This window comes from Myxine glutinosa, chromosome 4 (assembly GCF_964187855.1).
Source record: "Myxine glutinosa chromosome 4, kmMyxGlut1.1, whole genome shotgun sequence".
Taxonomy (NCBI): Eukaryota; Metazoa; Chordata; class Myxini; order Myxiniformes; family Myxinidae; genus Myxine; species Myxine glutinosa.
This window is the reverse complement of record NC_136264.1, coordinates 86,796,155-86,820,803: the sequence shown is the minus strand read 5'-3', so window position 1 is coordinate 86,820,803 and position 24,649 is coordinate 86,796,155. Positions and strand designations below refer to the sequence as shown.

General features: G+C 43.8%; 1 protein-coding gene across 1 annotated transcript in view; it reads left to right on the top strand.

The window, feature by feature from the left end:
• Nucleotides 1-24,649, top strand: part of WDFY3 (WD repeat and FYVE domain containing 3) — a 303,904-nt gene that overhangs the window by 269,505 nt on the left and 9,750 nt on the right. The window contains exon 40 of the mRNA XM_078775265.1: nt 19,689-19,886. Coding sequence (XP_078631391.1) covers nt 19,689-19,886 — 198 coding nt within the window. The remainder of the gene's footprint in view (nt 1-19,688; nt 19,887-24,649) is intronic.

Genomic DNA, 24,649 nt, shown 5'->3' with positions numbered 1-24,649 from the left:
CTTGGTTGTCTGCGACGTAAGGGTGAAAGGTGCGAGGAGAGCTCGGCGGGTGAAGTACCAACCGAGAATGAAGGTGTGGAGGTTGAAAGAGGTGACAGTAAGGGAGGCTTTAAAAGAGAGGCTGAGTAAGGTCGAGGATGATGTGGTTGAGCTTGAAAGTGGTTGTATGTCGATGAAAGCTAGTCTGTTGGGAGTCGTTGGTGAGGTATGTGGATGGACAAAAGGACCACCGAGGCACTCGGAAACATGGTGGTGGGATGATGAAGTTGGAAAGAGGATTGACGAGAAAAGGAAGAAGTTCAAGGAGTGGCAGAAGGCGAAGGGTACGGGAGCAGAAACAGCAGAGCATGAAAGTTATAAGGCAGCCAGGAAGGCTGCAAAGAAAGAGGTAGCAAAGGCGCAGGAGGCATGTAGGAAAATGTTCGGAGAACGCTTGGATTCGGAAGAGGGTCAGAAAGCAGTATTCAGGATTGCAAAGCAGATAGCGAAAGAGAGGTGTGATGTGATGGGGGTGAGTTGCTTGAAGGATGAAGTGGGACAAATCGTTGTCGACCCAGATGGAATTAAAGGAAGATGGAAAAGATATATGGAAATGCTGTTGAATACAGAGAATGAATGGGATGGCAACAAAGAGAGTAACCCAGTTTTAGGACCGGCAGAGAAGATAACTGAGAAGGAAGTTGAGGAAGCGATAAAAGCAATGAAGGGTAGAAAAGTGGGAGGGCCGACGGGAGTTGTGGGAGATATGTTGAAGGCAGCAGGAAGTTGGGGTGTGAAGAGAATGACAGAGATCTGTAATCTGGTGGTGAAAGAAGGCCGCATTCCAGTGGATTGGGAACTGAGTACCCTCGTCCCTCTATACAAGGGGAAAGGTGACCCTCTGGAGTGTGGCTCGTACCGAGCGATAAAGTTATTGGAGCATGGAATGAAGGTATTGGAAAGGGTGTTGGAGAGGAGGATAAGGAAGAACGTGAAGATCGACGAAATGCAGTTTGGATTCATGCCAGGAAGAGGAACGACAGACGTGCTTTTCATTGTGAGGCATTTGCAGGAGAAGTATATGGAGAAGAGGAAGAAGTTGTTTCTCGGGTTTGTTGATCTGGAGAAAGCATTCGATAGGATACCACGCAAAGTATTGACATGGGCATTGAGGAAGTTAGGAGTGGAGGAATGGTTGATCAGAGTAGTGATGGCAATGTACAAAAGAGCGCGCACAGCTGTAAGGACGAAGGACGGGAACAGTGGTGAGTTTGAGGTGAAGGTGGGAGTGCATCAGGGGTCGGTACTAAGTCCACTACTATTTGTAGCTGTGATGGAGGTGCTGGCTCAGAACGTAAAGGAGGGTTTACCGTGGGAGTTGTTGTATGCAGATGATCTGGTGTTGATTGCGGAAAGTATGGATGGACTGAAGGAAAAGATGAACATGTGGAAGGAATGTATGGAGACAAAAGGTCTGAAGGTGAATATCGGAAAGACGAAGGTGATGGCAAGTGTTAAAGCATGTGGTGAGGTGGAAAGAACTGGGAAGTGGCCCTGTGCTGTGTGTAGGAAGGGTGTCGGAGTGAACTCCATTCAATGTACAATGTGCGCTGAGTGGGTTCATCAAAAATGTAGTGGTCTGAGAGGGTCCTTAACCAGTGTGGCAGCTACATTCAAATGTAAGGTGTGCACAGAGGGAGCTGCAGATGGAGGAAATGTTGAGTTGGATCTTGGAGACGGCGTGAAGCTGGAAGGTGTGAAAACATTTTGCTACCTCGGAGACATGCTGAATGGAGAAGGTGGATCAGACTCGGCAACGGTTGCTCGAGTGAGATGTGCATGGAAGAAGTTTCGGGAACTGAGTGGCGTGCTGATGATGAGGGGAATGTCGTTGAAGCTGAAGGGAAAGGTGTATGCTGCATGTGTGAGAAGTGTTATGATTTATGGGAGCGAGACATGGGTAATGAACGTAGAGCAGCAATGAAGGTTGGAAAGGGTGGAAATGCGAATGGTTTGACGGATGTGCGGAGTATCGTTGAGAGAGAGGAAGACAAATGATGAATTGCGAAAGATGATGGGAATAGAGCCTGTGATTGATGCTGTGAAGAGGAACAGATTGAGATGGTTTGGTCATGTGTTGAGGAAGGATGAAAGTGACTGGTTGAGAAGAGTGGTGGAAATGAATGTAGAAGGAAGCAGAGGACGGGGAAGACCGAGAAAGACTTGGCTAAAGATGGTGGAAGAAGAAATGCGGGCAAGGGGGTTAACAAGGAGAGATGCAGAAAATAGGGCAAAATGGAGAAGATTGTCATGGGGACCGCAAGGCTAACCCCCGCTCTAGCAGGGAAAATGGCCTTTAAAATGCATGTTGTGTTGTTGTTGTTAAATATACTTGATCGGACATACATGATGAATCATGTTATGATTTCTAAACTAGTAAACCTTCGTATGTATGCACTGATACGATTCAATTAAAGAAAATAATGAAACCTATGTCACATTGAGTTCTGTTTACTTTTTTAAAAACAAATTTTTTTTATTTTTTTTTGTATACAGAATCGAGGCTCGTGAAAGAGCTAACATTTATCAAACAAACAAACAAGCAAACAAAGTATATAAAAAGGGGAGCGGCAGACAAGATGGGGAGAGAAGGGGAGGAAACACACAAACACAACATTTGAGAGCAGGGACATCGGGAGATGTGTGGGAGGGAGAGGGCTTGGGGGGAGGCAGGATAGGTATAAAATGCAAGGACACCAAGGACTTCCAGGAAAGCAGTTGGTATTTCAAAAAAGGGGATTTGGGGTGAAATTAGCGGGGGTAGAAAAGATCAAGGTTTTGGATTGGGGAAGATAAGAGATGGTGGTGCACAGCTATTTTAAAGACCTGGAGGGAGGAGTGGGATTGAAGAGAGTGAGGGAGCTTGTTCCAGAGGCGGGAGAAAAGAGGAATGAAGGAGTGAAGGTGAGCAGAGAGTCTTGATTTTGGCAGTTTAACCATAAGAGGGTTGCAGGCAGATTTTGTGCGACCTGTAGGAATATTTGGGTGACAGAGCACAGACAGGGCTGGAGGGGCTAGGCCGGAGAGGAGTCAGTAGAAGACGGAAAGACCACCAACCTGCCTGCGGTGAGTAAGTGAAAGGCCCTCGGAGATAGCGTCATCGTGGGAGATTCCAATGATTCTGAACGCTTTGGTTTCAACAGCGTGAAGACGAGCTAGTTGTGAGGCAGGAGCACCAGCCCAGATGGGAGAGCAGTACTCCATTGAGCTGCGGATGAAAGCCTTGTATGTGGTGAGGAGCTCAGGTGTGCCAAGGAAGGACTTCGCACTACGGAGGATGCCCAGTCGACGACTGGCTTTGGAGGCCAGCTTGGAAATGTGGTCTTCCCAGGAAAGATCATGGCAGATAGTGAGACCCAAAAGCTTGAATGACAGAACTTCTTGGAAAGGATTATTCAGAAAGTAGATGGGAGGGTTGTCCAGTCGGTCTTTTCGGAGAGACATCGTAAGAGTGTGAGATTTGTCAGGATTGAAAGACATGTTCCACTTGTTTGCCCAGTCTGTGATTTTGTCCAGGTCTGCAAAGAGTGAGGAGGCTGCAGACTGCCGATCTGAGGGATGAGGAATGGAGCGGCAGAGAGTGGAGTCATCAGCAAAGAGATAGAGAGGATTTTCAAGAGAGTCAGAGAGATCATTGATGAAGACCAGAAAAAGCACAGGGCCCAGAACACTGCCTTGGGGAACTCCAGCCTGAACAGGAAGAGGAGATTGGAGAACCCCATTCAGGGCCACACGTTGACTACGACTAGAGAGGACGTCCGCCAGCCATGCATGGAGATTTCCATGGATACCAAAGGAGGAGAGTTTGGTGAGCGGAGCGGGGTGCCAGACTGTATCGAAGGCACGTGATATGTCGAGGGAGACAGCTCTAATTTCCTGTTTGACATTGAGGACCTCCATCCATTGTTGAGACAGCAGAAGCAGCATGTCCAGAATCGAGTGACCTGGTCTGAAACCAAATTGATGATCAGAGATCAAGCCATTGGAGAAGAGGAAAGATTTCATATCCGAAGCAATAATGGATTCCATGACTTTGCTGATAATTGGGAGAAGGCTGATTGGTCTGTCATTGCTAGGATCTGTTTTTGCACCTTTTTTGTGTAAAGCGGTGATGTTGGCTGATTTCCAAGCAGATGGCAGTTGACCTTGAGCAAAAGAGAGGGTGAAGAGAACAGAGAGAGGGAGTGAAAGAGCGGAAGAACAGGATTGTAGGACCCGTGGGCTGATGCCGTCATGTCCAGTTGCAGAATCAGAGTCGAGGGTTGACAGAAACTTTTCCACCTTGTCAGGAGGAAAGGACACGGAGTCCAGGAGCAGCTGGGTACGACTGGGTACGGTGGGTACAGAGAGGGATGGGTTTGGGACACAAGATTTAGAGGCAAACACAGAGTTGAGGCATTCAGCTTTTTCACGTACGGAGTCAGCTGTGTCGCCATTTGAGGTAAGGGAGGGGATGGAGGGGGAACAAACACCAGAAACAGATTTGACCAGACGCCACCAGGATTTGGAAGAGGGAGATAGATAAGAGAGTTCTGTCTTGAGAACGGAGAGATATTGTTTCCTGGCTCTCCTGAGGGTGGACACACACTTGTTTCGGGCTTTGTGACAGGAAATGAGATTTCCTTCCGTTGGATTTGCTTTCCAGGAGACGAAGGCAAGTTGTTTCTGGGCAACAGCCTCACCACAAGATTCCGTGTACCAGGGACGGGAGGAAGGGTATGACAACTGAAGACGAGATGGGATAAATCTGTGCATGAGAGAGAGCAATTTACTTTGGAAGAATTCCCAGGATGAGTTGATGTCAGAGGTGGTAGAGATGGGAGACCAGTCCTGATGATTGATGGCTGCTTGAAGACCGTGCCAGTTGGCCTGAGTGAAATGCCAGACTCGTCGACGCTGAGCAGGCTCCCTGAGAATGGTAAGAGAGATGTCCACTTTAACAAGCACATGATCAGATGAGCCGATTGGAGCAGAAGAAGAGCATCAGACATTTTCAGGGAAGTTAGTCATAACCAAGTCCAGAAGAGAAGATGCTCCGATGACTGAGATCTGGGTCGGGAAATTGATACATTGTGTCAGTCCCAGTGAGTCGCAGAAGTCCTTTGCTGAGGAGCCATGGCTGGTGAGAGAGGTACCCACACCCAGCCAACTGGCATGGTGACAATTTAAATCACCACATATGAGGAATTGAGAGTTGGGATGAGTAGATAGAAGTTGGTCCATATTATCAGACAGCGAGATGTAGATGGAGTCATCACTGTTTGGTGGACGGTGTTATATTTGCTGATACATACAACACAATGGTAGACCAAAACTTCGGCTTTTAAGAATAATGTCCGGTTGCCATACATGTATCTATCAGCAGCTATTGCCATAGCATTCATACATATTTGACTAGAATTCCTCGCCACGAAATATCACTTCATGGTACCAGTACATGCATATTGAGCAGTTCGGCAGACATGGAAGAGGACATTAACCACATCAAAAGGATGTCTGGTTCGCATTTATACATCTATCTATCAGCAGCTACTGCTATTATAGCACTCATCGATGTATCTATCTATCAGCAGCTACTGCTATTATAGCACTCATAGATGTTTGACTGGAGTTCCACACCAAGAAATATCACTTCACAGTACATGCATATTGAGCAGTTTGGTAGACATGGAAGACGACATTAACCACATCAAAAGAATGTCTGATTCACGTTTATACAACTATCTATCAGTAGCTACTGCTATTATAGCACTCATAAATGTATCTATCTATCAGCAGCTATTGCTATTATAGCACTCATAGATGTATCTATCTATCAGAAGCTACTGACTAGAGTTCCACATTCGCGTTTATCCACCTATCAATCAGCAGCTACTGCTATTATAGCACTCATACATGTTGAGTAGAGTTCAACACCAAGAGAATGTTGGTTGCCGTTTATTCATGTATCTATCATCACCAACCCAGGCCTTTAGAACACTGGACGTTCGCCGAATTTGGCAAACAACAAACGGCATTTTATGTCAAACTGTCGCGCACATGTAACTTGGCTCAGACAGTACGTGAGCATATACAAAATTCGAACCTGTTCCACTGAGCAGGAATGGATTTTACTGACTCCGCGAGCAAAATAAAAAAGAAGAAGATTTTTTAGGGGTGGATGACTTTTATGGGGCAGGCGGCGATGATAAACAGGAATTTTTCTTTAACCAGCCTTACTCCACGGGAGTAAGACACGGGCAATCTCATTCTGGCTGGAAATATGAGTTTGTCACCTAGCCTGGTGTTGGCTTAGCGGTTAGGGTGCTGGCTTGGGATCCTAGGATCCTGGGTTCGAATCCCGATCGATCGCTGAATTAACGCCAGGGGGTTGACTCAGCCTGTCATCCTTCTGAGGTCGGCAAATTGAGTACGAGCTTGCTGGGGTGAATGATCCTGGTGTGTACCCCGATTTAGAATAGGTACACCGTATCCCTGCGCATCGTAAGAGCATGACCAAGGGTTGGCGTCAGGAAGGGCATCCGGCCATAAAAAAAACATTGCCTCAAACAGGGAACCATGATTGTCATGGGGCCCGCAAGGCTAACCCCCGCTTTTGCGGGGAAAATTGTCTTGAAACGATCATTCATTCATTCATTCATTCACCTAGAAACAATAGTCCCTCAGTCTGATTTGATGCGTCTTTTGATGTCATATTTGTCATAGTCATATTGATGCCTCGTTCTTCTTTTTTTGTTTTTTTGTATACAAGATCGAGACTCATGTAAGAGCTAACATTAATCACAAAAAAAAAAACGGACACATAAAAAAACATAAAATAAAGGGAGCGGGACAAGATGGGGAGAGAGAGGGAAACACACAAGTACAACAGTAGAGAACAGGGACATCAGGAGATCTGTGGAAGGGAGAAGGCTTGGGGGGTGGAGGCATGGAAGTGGGTGGGGTAGAGGTATAAAACACATGGACACTGCTCGGACCTCAAGGAAAGAAGTCGGTATTTCAAAAAAGTGGATCTGGGGTGAATTAATGGGGGTAGAAAAGATCAAGGTTTTGGATGGGGGAAAATAAGAGATGGTGGTGAACAGCTGTTTTAAAGACCTGGAGGGAGGAGTGGGATTGAAGAGAGTGAGGGAGTTTGTTCCAGAAGCAGGAGAAAAGAGGAATGAAAGAGTGAAGGTGAGCAGAAAGTCTTGATTTTGGCAAGTCTTGAATTTTGAATTTTTGTCTGAACTTCAAATTTTGAAAGTTTGTCTTGAATTGATAGTCTTGAACTTGAATTTTGGCAAGCAAGCCTTGAGTTCTTCTGTAATGGCGACCGCACTCGGGCATACCTTGTTTTGAGGTGGAACAACCGTATTTTGCAAGTCTCTGCAGCTCCACGAAACAGTCATCTTCTGATGGGGCCTGCTGTATTTCCAATAACTTCCCTAGAGTCATGGAAAGAGTTTTGATGAAACCATTTTTACGTGCTCCTCCCCAAACCCCGGTCACAGTGTACCTCCGAGCCCCGAGAGGAGTCACGGCAGAAAGATGTGTTATTCTGTATGGCAAAGATCAATGGTGAAACCACACCAATTGTTACCAACAAACATGTATTGTATTAAGGTCACACAAGAATAACAATACAATAACAATATTAATCAATTGTACAACCAATATATCATTCCTATGATGGTACCATCAGTTTCATACAATATAACTCACTGTGCTCCAAGTGAGCGAAAATAACATTCCCAATGTCTCTGTCCCGGCTTCAAGCCAAAGTCGATCCACGCTCCAGTGATCGTCGGAACGATGTTGTATCGAGACCAGAATCCCGCTCGGTTGACAGTCACACTGCCAAAGATGGGCAAAGGTACCCTCAAGAGGCGACTGGGAAATCACACCTTCGGGTATGGATGTTCAACGGCTCCCCACACGGCGAACCGCAAATTCCCACTCAAAATCCAGGTTACACACACACACCAGGTTAACGTCTGGATGCGGTGAAATGGTTGAAGCGAGGTGAAGAACCTGGAGCGATGCGAAATCCGGCGCGAGGCAAAACGGCCAACCGGCCCGTACTCGAGACGTAACGGTACTCCAATGATTCTCTTCGAAATCAACCGCAAAACCTGACACGCAGGTTTATCTGTCACAGCGATAACAACTCTGTCACAGGAATCCCTTTACCAGGAAACCCAAAGTTCACTCGTGACCCCCGTTCGCCAGCGTTTGCTCAAGACCTCGAAGCAGCTCGGCTTCTGCTCCACCTTACTCGCTCCGCCTCCTTTTCCTCCACTTCTTCCTCTTCTTCTTCATCCGGGGCCCGATCCGGTTTCCGGTTTCTTTTTAAAACATTAATTTTTTTTACCTTTTGAAAACAGTTATCTCCAATTCACTTAAACGATAACAATAATAGTACATGGAACCAAAAATGTTTACAGTGGATGAGAACCACAACAACGGAAGTGACGAATCCGTAACACCATGTATCATGACCTTTATGTCCGCCACAGGTCTTTGTCAACTGAATCATATTAAATGTAGGCATATGACAATGCGTCGGTCGACAATGTTTACAGAGTACTAGAACAGTATAAGAAGCCTTCTCTGAAGTTCGGGTGAAGCTTTGCTGAGAATCTTCTTACTGATCATCTCACGTGGCTCATTGGTCCGTTTGAAAGACCACAGTTTTACCATACACGTACTGACTGAATTTTTCACATGTGAAAAAACAATCATCAAATGTTATTTTTAAAATTTGTCCACAACTTTGTTCTGCTTCATTTGGTGACATGGGAGCAAAAGCCACTGGGTGACCTTCTTGCATGAGGCAAGCACCCAGGCCTGCTTTCAAAGCATTGGCTTGTATCACAACAACAGACTGGACATCAAAGCACTTAGTCGTGGCCAAAAATATTGGCACCCTTGTACTTTTTTCAAATAACTCACAATTTTCTCGAAAAATAATTGAAATTGACAAAAGTATTTGGTCTCTACAATTCTTTATTTCACTGTTAATATTACAGAACCTTTGTTTTTGATTCAGAACTTAATATATCCTTTTAATTCAGAAAATAAAAAGAAATGGCATTGACAAAATTATTAACACCCAAGACATAATATTTGGTAGCACAGCCTTTGGACAAAATAACTGCAGTTAAGCGCTTCCGATAGCCATGAATGAGCTTCCTCCACCTCTCTACTGGCAGTTTGGCCCACTCTTCTTGTGCAAACTGCTCCAGTTCTCCCAGATTTGAAGGGTGCCTTCTCCCAGTTGCTGTTTTCAGATCTCCCCACAGCTGTTCAATGGGATTTAGATCTGGACTCGTTGCTGGCCACTTCAGAACAGTCCAGTGTTTTGTCTTAAACAATTCCTGGGTGCTTTTTGAAGTGTGTTTGGAGTCATTGTCCTGCTGCAACAAAACCCATATGACCTTCGATGGAGACCCAGCTTTCTGACACTGGGTTGAAAATTGCGTTCCAAAATGCCTTGGTAATCTCCTGATTTCATGATACGATCCACAGATTCAAGGCACCCAGTGCCAGAGGCCGCACAGCAACCCCAAAACATCACTTAATAACACCTAGAAGTCCAAGTTGCTGAACCTCTTCCAGAGACTGGCAATCAAAAGAGATAGGTGGGATCGTTTGACAATCCTTGGAGAACTAGATGGTATTCATAGAATACTTACCCTGCGCAGTCAACTTGTTGTGAGCCAACTCTTCTGTTTTTGAACATTTTTTTTCTTTGATCCAATATGGCTGCCAGACCACGTGAGCGATGGCATCATAAATTTATATTCTCTAATATAATTGTTGCATACATCACGCTCAATACATTTCAAACTGATCAGACTAAGCGTTGTCCCTGTCGAATTATGACGTCATAATTATGGCACCAATGACGTCATCGTTAACAACACCTATTCCCCATATGGAGTTCTTTACAATGAGCCATGTTTCAATTTTTTCCATGCAGCGGTTTTGGAGATGTAGAGGTGCAACATTTTTCGGTTTTTCCAAGATGGCGCCTGTACCACATGACCTATGACGTCACGATTATCATAAAAATATTCTACAGGAGGAGGCACTCCTATGGTGAAAATTTTGTGCCCATCATACCAACAGTTGCTGAGAAAAAAAATTCACAATGATAGGATAAGTGTTGTACTTGTGGAATTATGACGTCATAACGAAGGCAGCCATGACGTCATCATTAACATATCTTATTCCCCAAGGGGAGTACTTGACAATGAGCCATGTTTCAATTTTTTTTCCATGGAGTGGTTTTGGGGATATAGAAGTGCAACCTTTTTCGATTTTTTCCAAGATGGCGTCTGTACCACGTGACCTATGACGTTATAATTATCATTTAAAAATTCTACAGGAGGAGACGCACATATTCTGAAAATTTTGTGCCCATTGGTCTAACAGTTGCAGAGGAATTTTTGTTTAATTCATACTGATCAGATCAAGCGTTGTACTTGTCGAATTATGACGTCATAACTAAGGCACTGATGGCATCATCATCAACATATGTTATTCCACATGGTGAGTACTTGACAATGAGCCATGTTTCAATTTTTTCCATTGAGCGGTTTGGGAGATGTAGAGGTGTAACTTTTTCCAAGATGGCGTCCGTACCATGTGACCTATGACGTCATCATTATGAATAAAAAAAATTATACAGGCGGAGGCGCTTCTGTGGTAAAATTTCGTGTCAATCGGACCAACGGTTGCCGAGAAAATGAATTTTTAAAATGCAGACACGTACGGCACACACACGTACAGCATACGGCACACGTACGTAACCGAATGCTTAACCCCGCTTTTCGCTTCGCGAGCTAGGGTAACTAGAACGGCACTCGGTAGAGCGTATACCTCCACCAGGTTGAACAGTTTACGCTTTGTATCCCACCGATAGGCCGGACCTGGATTCGGACCTGAACCAAAATCGAATCGCCTTGTTCTTGTCTCCGATCCAACTCATCCACCAAGTTTTGTCGTAACACATCCACGAATTTTTGAAATGTCATGATACAGTATATATCGTTTTGTCCCTATTTCTCGATATTGAAGAATCACTTTGTAATTAAAAAAATTATAGTATCTGCATCCAAATACAGATCTTCACCAAAATCGAATCAATTTTTCCTTGTCGCACACCCAACCTTTCTACCAAGTTTCGTCCGAATCCATCAATCATTTTTTGAGATATCGTGTTATATATCGTTTTTAGACCGATTGCTAAATGGTGAAGAATCACATAATATATTATGGTATCCGGATACGGATCTACACCAAAATCAAATCAATTTGTCCTTGTGCCAAACCCAACCTGTTGACCAAGTTTTATCCGAATCCGTCCCCAACTATTTGAGATATCCTGCTCACAGACAAACAAACAGGGGTGAAAACACAACCTTGGTCCAATTTTGGTGGTGCAGGTAATTATTCCGTTTTGTTTTTTTTAACCACCTGCTTGCCCATTGTCCATTTCGAACATTTTCATTAGTTTCATAATACAGTTCATTTCATCATCAAATATCATCTTCGAATATGCTTTATGTAGAAAGAGAAATGTTGAATGAGACGATTTCTCTTCAAGCAGTTACAATTTTTTTAGCCTGGTGTTGGTGTAACGTTTAAGGTGGTTGGCTTAAGATTGCCAGGTCCTGAGTTCAAGCCCCTGTCATGCCGTTGAATTAACACAAGGTGGGTTGACTCAGCCGGTCATTCTTCTGAGGTTGGCAAAATTAATTCCAGCTTACTGGGAAGAATGAGCCATTTTTCGTATCCTGCGTCGGAGTGACGACCCATCCAGGATTGTGCCCAATAGCCTAAGAAACTGTTTCGGCAGCCTTATGTATCTGAAGATGCAAAAAGGAGTGTTCATCATCATCATCAGTTACAATTTTAAACCTGAAATGTGTTCACTTGTCTAATTTGTGTGAATAAACGGTCACAATGTATTTGTAGCAATCAAGTCGATATCATTCCTTGCTCATTCTAACGAATGCAGTAGTGCGCCATTGATAAACCATACCGAGATATCTATTTGATTGAACTAATTGGCATTGCTTAATGTTATCATAGATGTCTGCTTTAGTCGATATGAAAGCACCATTGTGAAATGATCTGCGTGGTATGAAAATCTTTTTGTAACATGTCCCAATTAATCGCCATCCGAGTGTTCATGGCAAAGCCGAGGTGTCGCTGAACAAATCCGTTCAATTTACATTGGTTTGAAAATAACCCCGGTAAGAGTAAAGCTGTTGAGTCGGATTTCCGTGCCTGCCATCTGGTTGTGTAGGCAGAGGCAATGTTCCTCTAGTTTAAAAATAGCTCATGAGCTGGCCCCATAGTGCTTGCTGTGACTCACAAAGCCTTCAGCCTCCCTCTCCTCCCAACAACACCCACATCTCCAGTTCACCCTGCCTCCTCCAAAGCCGCTCGTGCTGTGAAACATGCTTGTTTATTTGGGTTGCTCGATGAGAGATTGCTTTTTTATAATCCTATTATCTCCGGAATTTTTCCTGATCCCCATTATCATCTAAACAATGCTGATTTTGAATTCACCTTAGCACCGAGTCCTTTTCAAAGACGTTAATGTGAGCACAAATCTTCATGTGATGCAGTGTATGTAACCTTTGGCTGTAGATCCAATATAAGATTCCTCCAGCTTGGAAATAGATAGTTAATCTCATGTAATGTGTGTGTCTCATGTACAAAATCCAAATTTTGGCCACATGTACAATGTCTTACTCTTTAGAAAAAATTATGGACTCTTTTAAGCTAAACAACCTATAAATACAGAATGGACAGATGGCCAAAGGGCAGAGTGTCCTCGGATACATCATCCCCTGCTGGCACAGCATCAGAATGGCAGTTTATCTGATTGTTGAACGATCACCTTTACTATCTAAACAAATGCTGGTGCAGATAGTTCAAGTGAATTTTGAATTAGAATGAAAATAGTTGTGTCTGGAAAAGAAGGTGCAAATGTCTATTTATTAATTTATCTTTGTCTGTCTGTCTATCTATATACATATATATATATATGTAGATTTTTTATATATATTGTTACGGATACGGGGGACGGTTCTCCCGTTAGCAAGGGGTGATTAGCCCCTTGTCCTGTTAAGCTGGCCGTCTCCCCGGTCCTGGTACTTGTAACGCCCTCCCGCAGGATGGAACGGATCAGGGTTATGGGTCCAGGGTTTATCCCGTATACCTTTATCCGTCCCTCCGCAGAACAGGGAGACAAGTACCGCTCGAACCCCGGTTTTAGATGTTATAATTGCCGAGCGGTTTTAGCAACCCGAAGTTCGAGCCATTAACAATACTAAACCCGATCCTAAACGTTGGCCAAATCGTGCCACAGGTGTGCAATGATGGAAACCTCTAAAGCGACCGAAAGAGCATGAAGAAGAAAAAGACAAAGTAGGGAATAACAGGATTTATTACTATTTACACACAACTAAAGCAGAAAGGAAAGGAAATACGATTTACAAGGCAATGGAAGGAGCAGGAGACATAGTGCAATGATTAGCTTATATTAAACAGTCTTACTTATAAACCCCAAGACAACATGAAAGACGGACAAACGGGCAGACTCACTCACACGATGGGGAAATTGCAGGTTGGTTTGGCTGGAGGGAGAAGAAGGTCGAACCACAAGCTGGAAGGCTTGGCAGGGCGCACAGCAAGCCGGTCCTTTTCAGGCTGGGAGCGAGCAGGGCGACGTCGGCACACGTATCTCGTTGCACGCGGCAGGGGCTGGTTGTCGCTGCACGCCTCGGGCTCTTTTGGTCCTCCCCTTCTCTCCAAATCGCCTGACGCGTCTTTCTCCCTCAATCTCCTGCCTGCGCGATCGTCGCACGTATCTCTCTCCTTCAACCTGCTGCTCTCACAATCGTCGCACGTATATATCTCTTGGGGGCCGTGCCACCGCGGGTTATATATCCCCTCCCTTGAACCTTTGCGAAGCTCCTCGATGTTTCTCTCCACACCCTCTCCAAGTCCAACCCCTTGTTCTTGGTTGGTTGAGCGGGGCTGACTCACTCCTCCCCTCTATGACGAGGTGGAGACACGCCTTTCTTCTCCGAGGTTACCTCGTGCGTAATGGAGTCAAATGCAGCAAAAAAAGTGGACGGGGGATGAAATGCAGCAAAGTGGATAAAGGAGATGAAAATGCAGCAAAGTGGCTAAAGGAGATGAAAATGCAGCAAACCTGGCAAACCTGGCACTTGGAAGATGCCATGGGGTGTCGGAGGGACCTGTCTTATTTAATTGATGCAACGTAATGAACTAGTGGAAAACAGAGCCTTCAACTACATAGAATAAGGACATAACTAATGAGGGAAATCATAGATTTGCTACGTGTATGCGATGGCCTAACTACAGACGACCTTTGATCTTTGATACTTGGAGGGTGATATTTACAGGATTTACAGCATACAAAAAGGGAAAATTTACATCAAATTACACACACAATTCCCAAATCCCCAACAATATGTATATATATGTATATAGTATATATGTATATAGTATACATATATATATATATATGTATATAGTCTATATACATATATACGTATATATATATGTATATATTTTTTGTTACCATTATTACTTCTTATTTTGTGTATATGAGTGAGTGGGTGAGGGTGTGTGTTTTTGCATGAATTAATTTTTGCATGAGTGTGTGTTTTTGGGTGTTGAGTGGTGTATGATGTAAGTGTAGGTGGTTGTTTGGTTGGTGTTCTGTATGTATGTATGTGTGTGTATGGGTGTGTATGGGTGTGTATGTGTGTGTATGAATGATCTGGTGTGTTTTGTTGGTGAGTGGTGAAGGGTATAAAGGTGGGTGTTTGAGTGTTCCACCATGTTTGTTTGGTGCTGTGGATTCTGGATGTGGAGGTGGTGTTGTTGTTGTTGTAGTTGTAGTTGTTGTTGTTGTTGTTGTTGTTCGCACTGGCTGGGGGTGGGGGTATGTACGCATCCAGATGCAGTTGCTGCATGTGGATGTGTACGTGCCCCTGCTGGCCCACCTTAGCTGACTGTATCGAGGTTGAAGGGCCGAAACGGGATGATGCTGAGGACCTCGACTGAGGACCCGGTCAGTGCGGCACACTTGTGACCAGGTGTGTTTTGAACTTATGTATACATATGTATGTATGTATATATATATACATATGTATGTATGTATATATATATATACAGTGGGGAGAACAAGTATTTGATACACTGCCGATGTTGCAGGTTTTCCCACTTACAAAGCACGTAAAGGTCTGTAATTTTTATCATAGGTACACTTCAACTGTGAAAGACGGAATCTAAAACAAAAATCCTGAAAATCACATTGTATGATTTTTAAGTAATTAATTTGCATTTTATTGCATGAAATAAGTATTTGATCACCTACCAACCAGTAAGAATTCCGGCTCTCACAGACCTGTTAGTTTTTTCTTTAAGAAGCCCTCCCATTCTCCACTCATTACCTGTATTAACTGCACCTGTTTGAACTCGTTATCTGCATAAAAGACACCTGCCCACACTCAATCAATCAGACTCCAACCTCTCCACAATGGGCAAGACCAGAGAGCTGTCTAAGGACATCAGGGACAAATTTGTAGACTTGCACAAGGCTGGGATGGGCTACAGGACAATAGGCAAGCAGCTTGGTGAGAAGGCAACAACTGTTGGCGCAATTATTAGAAAATGGAAGAAGTTCAGGATGACAGTCAATCTCCCTCGGTCTGGGGCTCCATGCAAGATCTCACCTCGTGGAGCCTCAATGATCATGAGAAAGGTGAGGGATCAGCCCAGAACTACACGGCAGGACCTGGTCAATGACCTGAAGAGAGCTGGGACCACAGTATCAAAGAAAACCATAAGTAACACACTACGCCGTCATGGATTAAAATCCTGCAGCGCACGCAAGGTCCCTCTGCTCAAGCCAGCGCATGTCCAGGCCCGTCTGAAGTTTGCCAATGACCATCTGGATGATCCAGAGGAGGAATGGGAGAAGGTCATGTGGTCTGATGAGACCAAAATAGAGCTTTTTGGTTTAAACTCCACTCGCCGTGTTTGGAGGAAGGAGAAGGATGAGTACAACCCCAAGAACACCATCCCAACCGTGAAGCATGGAGGTGGAAACATCATTCTTTGGGGATGCTTTTCTGCAAAGGGGACAGGACGACTGCACCGTATTGAGGGGAGGATGGATGGGGCCATGTATCGCGAGATCTTGGCCAACAATCTCCTTCCCTCAATAAGAGCATTGAAGATGGGGCGTGGCTGGGTCTTCCAGCATGACAACGACCCGAAACACACAGCCAGGGCAACTAAGGAGTGGCTCCGTAAGAAGCATCTCAAGGTCCTGGAGTGGCCTAGCCAGTCTCCAGACCTGAACCCAATAGAAAATCTTTGGAGGGAGCTGAAAGTCTGTGTTGCGCAGCGACAGCCCCGAAACCTGAAGGATCTGGTGAAGATCTGTATGGAGGAGTGGGCCAAAATCCCTGCTGCAGTGTGTGCAAACCTGGTTAAGAACTACAGGAAACGTCTGATCTCTGTAATTGCAAACAATGGTTTCTGTACCAAATATTAAGTTCTGTTTTTCTGATGTATCAAATACTTATTTCATGCAATAAAATGCAAATTAATTACTTAAAAATCATACAATGTGATTTTCAGGATTTTTGTTTTAGATTCCGTCTTTCACAGTTGAAGTGTACCTATGATAAACATTACAGACCTCTACGTGCTTTGTAAGTGGGAAAACCTGCAAAATCGGCAGTGTATCAAATACTTGTTCTCCCCACTGTATATATATATATATATATATATATATATATATATATATATATATATAATATATATATATATATATATATATATATATATATATATATATATATATATATATATATATATATATATCCAGCTTAAACTGATATATTTTTAGAGGAGAGGAAATGGGCCCAGCCCGGCCGAAGCGGCCTCGACTGGCCTCGCCACCGAGCCTATAACCTTCCCGGGGCCCGACCCGACATTTTTGGTTCTTTTTGAATGAATTTACTACTATAATTCAGCTTTTACTCGTGGCGTAGAAGATTGACTACTATAATTCAGCTTTACTCGCGGCCGTAGAAGATTGACTTCTATAATTCAGCTTTTACTCGCGGCCGTAGAAGATTGACTACTATAATTCAGCTTTTACTCGTGGCCGTAGAAGATTGACTACTATAATTCAGCTTTTACTCGTGGCCGTAGAAGATTGACTACTATAATTCAGCTTTTCCTCACGGCCGTAGAAGATTGACTACTATAATTCAGCTTTTAGTCGTGGCCGTAGAAGATTGACTACTATAATTCAGCTTTACTCGCGGCCGTAGAAGATTGACTACTATATTTCAGCTTTTACTCACGGCCGTAGAAGATTGACTACTATAATCAGCTTTTACTCGTGGGCCGTAGAAGATTGACTGCTATAATTCAGCTCAGCTTTTAATTGCGAAATGGGCCCAGCCCGGCTAAAGCGGCCTCGACTGACCTAGTCTATAACCTTCCCGGGGCCCGACCCGACATTTTTTGGTTCTTTTTGAATGAATTTACTACTATAATTCAGCTTTTACTCGTGGCCGTAGAAGATTGACTACTATATTTCAGCTTTTACTCACGGCCGTAGAAGATTTGACTACTATAATTCAGCTTTTACTCGCGGCCGTAGAAGATTGACTACTATAATTCAGCTCAGCTTTTAATTGCAAAATGGGCCCAGCCTGGCCGAGGTGGCCTCGACCGGCCTCGCCACTTAGCCTATAACCTTCCCAGGCCCGTCCCGACATTTTTTGTATTAGAGGTTTCCTCCTATCTTTCACCGTTCAGGAGATTAGCGCGTGCAGACAAACAAACAAACAAAAACTTTCTTTTCTATATAAATTACTATGTATTACTATTATATTAATATTATTAAAATTAATATTACTATTATTATATTATTACTATATTATTATAAATTACTATAATATTACGATGCGATTTCATACCATCAGTGGTGAACCGCCATTAAGGTAGCCCATACAGCTATGCTGTACCTTAATGGGAGCGATAAGTACCATCTGCCACATGGCACATTATCTCTGGTATCCACTCATTATATGGAATCGCCTGGATGCAGCCGGGAGCAATCCAAATATATCTTCAGTTCTCCAGCTTTCAATGAGCGCACGTAATGACGTCACTGCCATGTACATACGCTCTGCCTGTCAAGCTCTAAAGAGAACCCTCCGACAGAGCAGAATTTTGATCTTAGTTCAGATACTGTCATAAGTGCATGTGAAACTCAGTTACCGACCTGGTTTCGCCCTTTTTTGGGGCTCATCAGGGCAACGCAGTGAGTCCTGCATACACTCATGACTCTGAAAACCTTTCGGTTATATACCAGTTACTATATATAGTATATATATGTATAGTCATATATATATATGAAAGATATATATATATATATTTATATTTCTAGATATATATATATTTATATATTCTATATATATATTTATATATATATATAGAAACCTATAGTCATATATATATATATATATATATATATATATATATATATATATATATATATATATATATATATATATATATATATATATATATATATATATGTATGTATATATATATATATATATATATATATATGTATGTATATATATATATATATATATGTATGTATATATATATATATATATATATATATGTATGTATATATATATATATATATATATATATATATATATAATATATATATATATATATATATATATATATATATATATATATATATATATATATATATATATATAAGTGTGTGTATATAATATATAGAATTTTTTTTTTTTTTTTTTTTTAAATAGTATTGTTGCGGATTGTTGTTGCGGTTGTTGTTTACAAATGTTTGGTGTGGTCTGAGGTTCAATTGTATATACTAGGGCATTGCCCGTACTATATCTATATCTAAAATTATATCCCCCCCCCCCCCTCTATTTACATGAAATGGTTTGGTCCAAAGCGAACGGCTTCCGGAGTTTGGTAAAGAAATCGCCATCGCGTGCACAAACGCGCAGGAAAGCGAATGAATCGCAAATTCGTTTTTATTAGTTTTAAAACATAGTTTAACGCCAACATAGTTTGCAAACGTGAAATAAATGAATACGCTCTCAAATGTGCCATCCGAGGCAGAGTGTGTCCGCCACGTTCGGCACACGCGATAGTTCGCTGCTCTCTGATTGGTTGAATCGTTTTTTGGACATAGCTCGGTAAGTAATTGTCCGATTAATATGAAACCTTGAAAAGGCACATCCTCGGGTCCCCAGCAATATACCTGGCAAGTTAAAAGTATATCGGACCCGTGGTTGTCGAGAAACAGCGGTCACAGACAAACAAACGTACAAACGTACAAACAAACAGAGATTACTGGAATTATAGATAGATATATTTTTTAGCCAGCCCTCACACTGCTGCTGCTGACATCCCATGACATAAATTCAATTTGGCACAGCAAAAGGGAATTTCTTTCAAATGCATTTTTCTTCAAGCAAGATTTATACGTGGAAAAACTTACATGACGTCTGCTATTTCTTTTTTTACCCCAGAGACCACAGCCGGATGTTTGTCGGGGACTCTCATGGCCGTGTATTTTGCTGGTCTGTGAGTGACAGTCCAGGCCGCACTGCTACAGACCAGTGGGTGAAAGATGACGGAGGCGAGGCATGTGTGGCATGCGGAACTCGCTTTTCACTCACTGATCGAAGACACCATTGTAGGAACTGTGGACAGCTCTTCTGCCAAAGGTGGGTGTTAAGAGGTGTGGTTGTTTTGAGGGTTGAGGGTGGCAAACATCAAATGTTTTGTTGATCCCGAAATAAACCGCTCATTGTCAAATCGCCTGATTTGTTTGCTGCTGGAGATCCAGGCTGTAGGTTTTGAAAGAAGTTGATTTGGTGGATTGTTCCTTCTTTTTTGTATATGCAAGTCAAAACTCATTAAGAAGGCTTTAAATACCATGGAACATTGTATCCAACAGAAACAAGTTGAGAACAAAAATATTGTTACAGACGTGGCTTGGATGTTATTTACCGAGCGGTTTATTGGTATGACCACGTCTGCACAAGTTACCCGATTGTACTCGAACGTCGACGAAGCCGCGCTACGCTGGCTCAATAGGAAAGAGAAGACACCCGGCTGGGTTATAATGACACAATACGACACCAGGGGTTCAGTTCTCAAGACCTCCGGAGGAGGTTATATTCGTGCGGAAGGTCAGATTACAGGGACGAGAGGTACATCATAGGAAGACAGGCACTTAGACACAACCTTATATTATTCCCGACAGACCACAGAGAAACAGGACAAAAACTGACTCACACGGGGATTGATGACAAGGAAAGCGGGTATTCGATGGCCAGCACAAGGTGCACCTTGTGCTCAGGGACAGGATGGCGCGGCCCAACAGATGCAGGAGGTCTCTCAGCGCTCGAGGTGGCGTCTTGTCGTCTCAAGCTGGGGGCGCATCTGACGTCACGTCCGGCAAGCGGCTGCGTATATCCGGCGGGGAGTGACACGCCCTCGGCTCGTTAGCTCCGCCTCGTGGAATCGGCACGTTGCTTCTCATTGGGTGCGTGCGGGGGGGGTTACTGGCTCCGCCCCTGACGAGGAGCTGACAGCCAGCCCCTTCGGGGTAACCCCGTGGAGCGCATGGTCTGGAGCTAATCGAGCCGGTGTGAGGACGCATCCTCCCCCGCTCCGCCGCCATCTCCTCTGTTGTTGTTGTAATTGTTGTTGTAGTTGTTGTTATTGTTGTTGTTTGGGGAAGAAGATGGGAGGAGGTATGGGAAAGGTCCTAAACTCACTACTGATGCCATATAATCACATTCTGGTGCAACGAAGAGTCATAATTAATGGAAACGAGGCCTTAACTGACATAGATTAAGAATAACTAGGAAGATGTCCGAAAGTTGTCTACGTGTGGTGCGGTGGACCTGGGCACGACATTTAATGGGGGAATAAGGGGAAGGTCGGCTCTACTGATTGTTATTTACATGCAATGGGACTAGGGAATGGGGGATTGGGGAAAGTTGGGGAGTATCGGAGAAAAAGATGACGGAGGCGAGGCATGTGTGGCATGCGGAACTCGCTTTTCACTCACTGATCGAAGACACCATTGTAGGAACTGTGGACAGCTCTTCTGCCAAAGGTGGGTGTTAAGAGGTGTGGTTGTTTTGAGGGTTGAGGGTGGCAAACATCAAATGTTTTGTTGATCCCGAAATAAACCGCTCATTGTCAAATCGCCTGATTTGTTTGCTGCTGGAGATCCAGGCTGTAGGTTTTGAAAGAAGTTGATTTGGTGGATTGTTCCTTCTTTTTTGTATATGCAAGTCAAAACTCATTAAGAAGGCTTTAAATACCATGGAACATTGTATCCAACAGAAACAAGTTGAGAACAAAAATATATATGATTATACAACATGCATTTTAAAGGCCATTTTCCCTGCTAGAGCGGGGGTTAGCCTTGCGGTCCCCATGACAATCTTCTCCATTTTGCCCTATTTTCTGCATCTCTCCTTGTTAACCCCCTTGCCCGCATTTCTTCTTCCACCATCTTTAGCCAAGTCTTTCTCGGTCTTCCCCGTCTTCTACTTCCTTCTACATTCATTTCCATCACTCTTCTCAACCAGTCACTTTCATCCTTCCTCAACACATGACCAAACCATCTCAACCTGTTCCTCTTCACAGCATCCATCACAGGCTCTATTCCCATCATCTTTCGCAATTCATCATTTGTCTTCCTCTCTCTCAACGATACTCCGCACATCCGTCGAACCATTCCCATTTCCACCCTTTCCAACCTTCGTTGCTGCTCTACGTTCATTACCCATGTCTCGCTCCCATAAATCATAACACTTCTCACACATGCAGCATACACCTTTCCCTTCAGCTTCAACGACACTCCCCTCATCATCAGCACGCCACTCAATTCCCGAAACTTCCTCCATGCACATCTCACTCTAGCAACCGTTGCCGAGTCTGATCCACCTTCTCCATTCAGCATGTCTCCGAGGTAGCAAAATGTTTTCACACCTTCCAGCTTCACGCCGTCTCCAAGATCCAACTCAACATTTCCTCCATCTGCAGCTCCCACTGTGCACACCTTACATTTGAACGTAGCTGCCACACTGGTTAATGACCCTCTCAGACCACTACATTTTTGATGAACCCACTCAGCGCACATTGTACACTGAATGGAGTTCACTCCGACACCCTTCCTACACACAGCACAGGGCCACTTCCCAGTTCTTTCCGGGCCACAGGGCCACATATGATTATGGAGAAATAAAATAAATTATGCATAATACACGAGTTATGACAAAACTGGGTGGATGAGTTGGTCATGTGACAGGAACAAGCCAATTAGATTTTGGTTCTGCTCTGGATCCAGATCCATGCGGTATCAATGGGATACAAAATGTAAACTGATCAGCCTGGCGAAGGTACGTGCTCTACCGGGCGCTGTTCTATTTATAGGATGTAATCGGTGTGTTTTTGACCCACACGCTGGAGTCTCAGAAAGACCGTTTCAAATTTCCTCAGAATGCCTCGTGTCATCTCTAAAAACATAAGGTGCACGAGTTGCACGTGCTGAACGATTATTGCATGAGGCAGTTACATTACGTGGAAACTTGCAATCAGGTGCTCTGCACACCCCTCGTCCCAAAAGGGCACTTGGAACGAACAGTCCTTCAACAATTACGTTATCAATTACGACATGTTTGGATTTTTATTGCAGACAGCTTATGTCGTCTGCATACCTTTCTCAGAAGCAGATTAACCATATGCATACTAAGGGTACAATGGGAATAATTGTAAAAGCCCAAAGCACAATTTGTTTTATATCAACGCTAAATCCAAAACGGCCTCAAGCTTTGTATTTTATAACAGATAAAATGAATTGTTACAGAAGTAACAGATGATCTAACACACAGTAACAGGTGTGGTGGGAAGGACATTGTACTGGCATCCGTGAAGATCAGATGCCACTACGAACCCACCCTTTAGGATAAATATCCAGCCGAAAGCAACAGTATTAAAGGATTTGGATTATTTTGTTCTAGAAACTGACACCATTGTCGATTCCATTGTCCCTGTTCTACCTGATCTCCTTTACATTTGGTGTCGGTGCACACTTTGTACTTGCCTCTTGGTGCTGGAAGGCAATAAAAGAAATGTAAGACATACTAAGTTTTGGGAAAAAAATCCTTTTTTTTTTTTTTTTGTATACAAGATCGAGGCTCGTGAAAGAGCAAACATGAATCACAGAGAAAATCAAACCGACACATAAAACACAAAATAAGGGGAGCGGTAGACAAGATGGGGAGAGAGGGGGAAGGACACAAACTCAACATTTGAGAGCAGGGACATCGAGAGAAATGTGGGAGGGGGAGGGCTTGGGGGGAGGTGGGAGAGGTATAAAACATATGAACACTGCAAGGATTTCCAGGAAAGAAGTTGGAATTTCAAAAAATTGTATCTGGGGTGAATTAGTGGGGGTAGAAAAGATCAAGGTTTTGATGGGGGAAGATAAGAGATGGTGGTGAACAGCTGTTTTAAAGACCTGGATGGAGGAGTGGGATTGAAGGGAGTGGGGGAGTTTGTTCCAGAGGCAGGAGAAAAGGGGAATGAAAGAGTGAAGGTGAGCAGAGAGCCTAGATTTTGGCAGTTTAACCATAAGAGGGTTGCTGGCAGATCTTGTGCGACCTGTAGGAATATTTGGGGGACAGAGCACAGAGAGAGCTGGGGGAGCAAGGCCGGAGAGGAGTCGGTAGAAGACAGAAAGACCACCAACCTGCCTCCGGTGAGTGAGTGAAAGGCCCTCGGAGTTAGCTTCATCGCAGGAGATTCCAATGATTCTGAAAGCTTTGGTTTCAACAGCCTGAAGCCGAGCCATGTGTGAGGCAGGAGCACCGGCCCCAGAGGGGGGAACAGTATTCCATTGAGCTGCGGATGAAAGCCTTGTATGTGGTAAGGAGCTCAGGTGTGCCAAGGAAGGACTTCGCACGATGGAGGATGCCCAGTCGGCGACTGGCTTTGGAGGCCAGCTTGGAAATGTGGTTTTCCCAAGAAAGATCATGGCAGATAGTGAGACCCAAAAGCTTGAGCGACAGAACTTCTTGGAGAGGATTGTTGAGAAAGTAGATGGGAGGGTTTTCCAGTCGGTCTTTTCGGAGAGACATAGTAAGAGTGTGAGATTTGTCAGGATTGAAAGACATGTTCCACTTGTTTGACCAGTCTGTGATTTTGTCCAGACTGCAGAGAGTGAGGAGGTTGCAGACTGCCGATCTGAGGGATGAGGAATGGAGTGGCAGAGAGTGGAGTCATCAGCAAAGAGATAGAGAGGATTTTCCAGAGAGTCGGAGAGATCATTGATGAATGAATGAATGAATGATCGTTTTAAGGCCATTTTCCCCGCTAGAGCGGGGGTTAGCCTTGCGGGCCCCATGACAATCATGGTTCCCTGTTTGAGGCAATGTTTTTATGGCCGGATGCCCTTACCTGACGC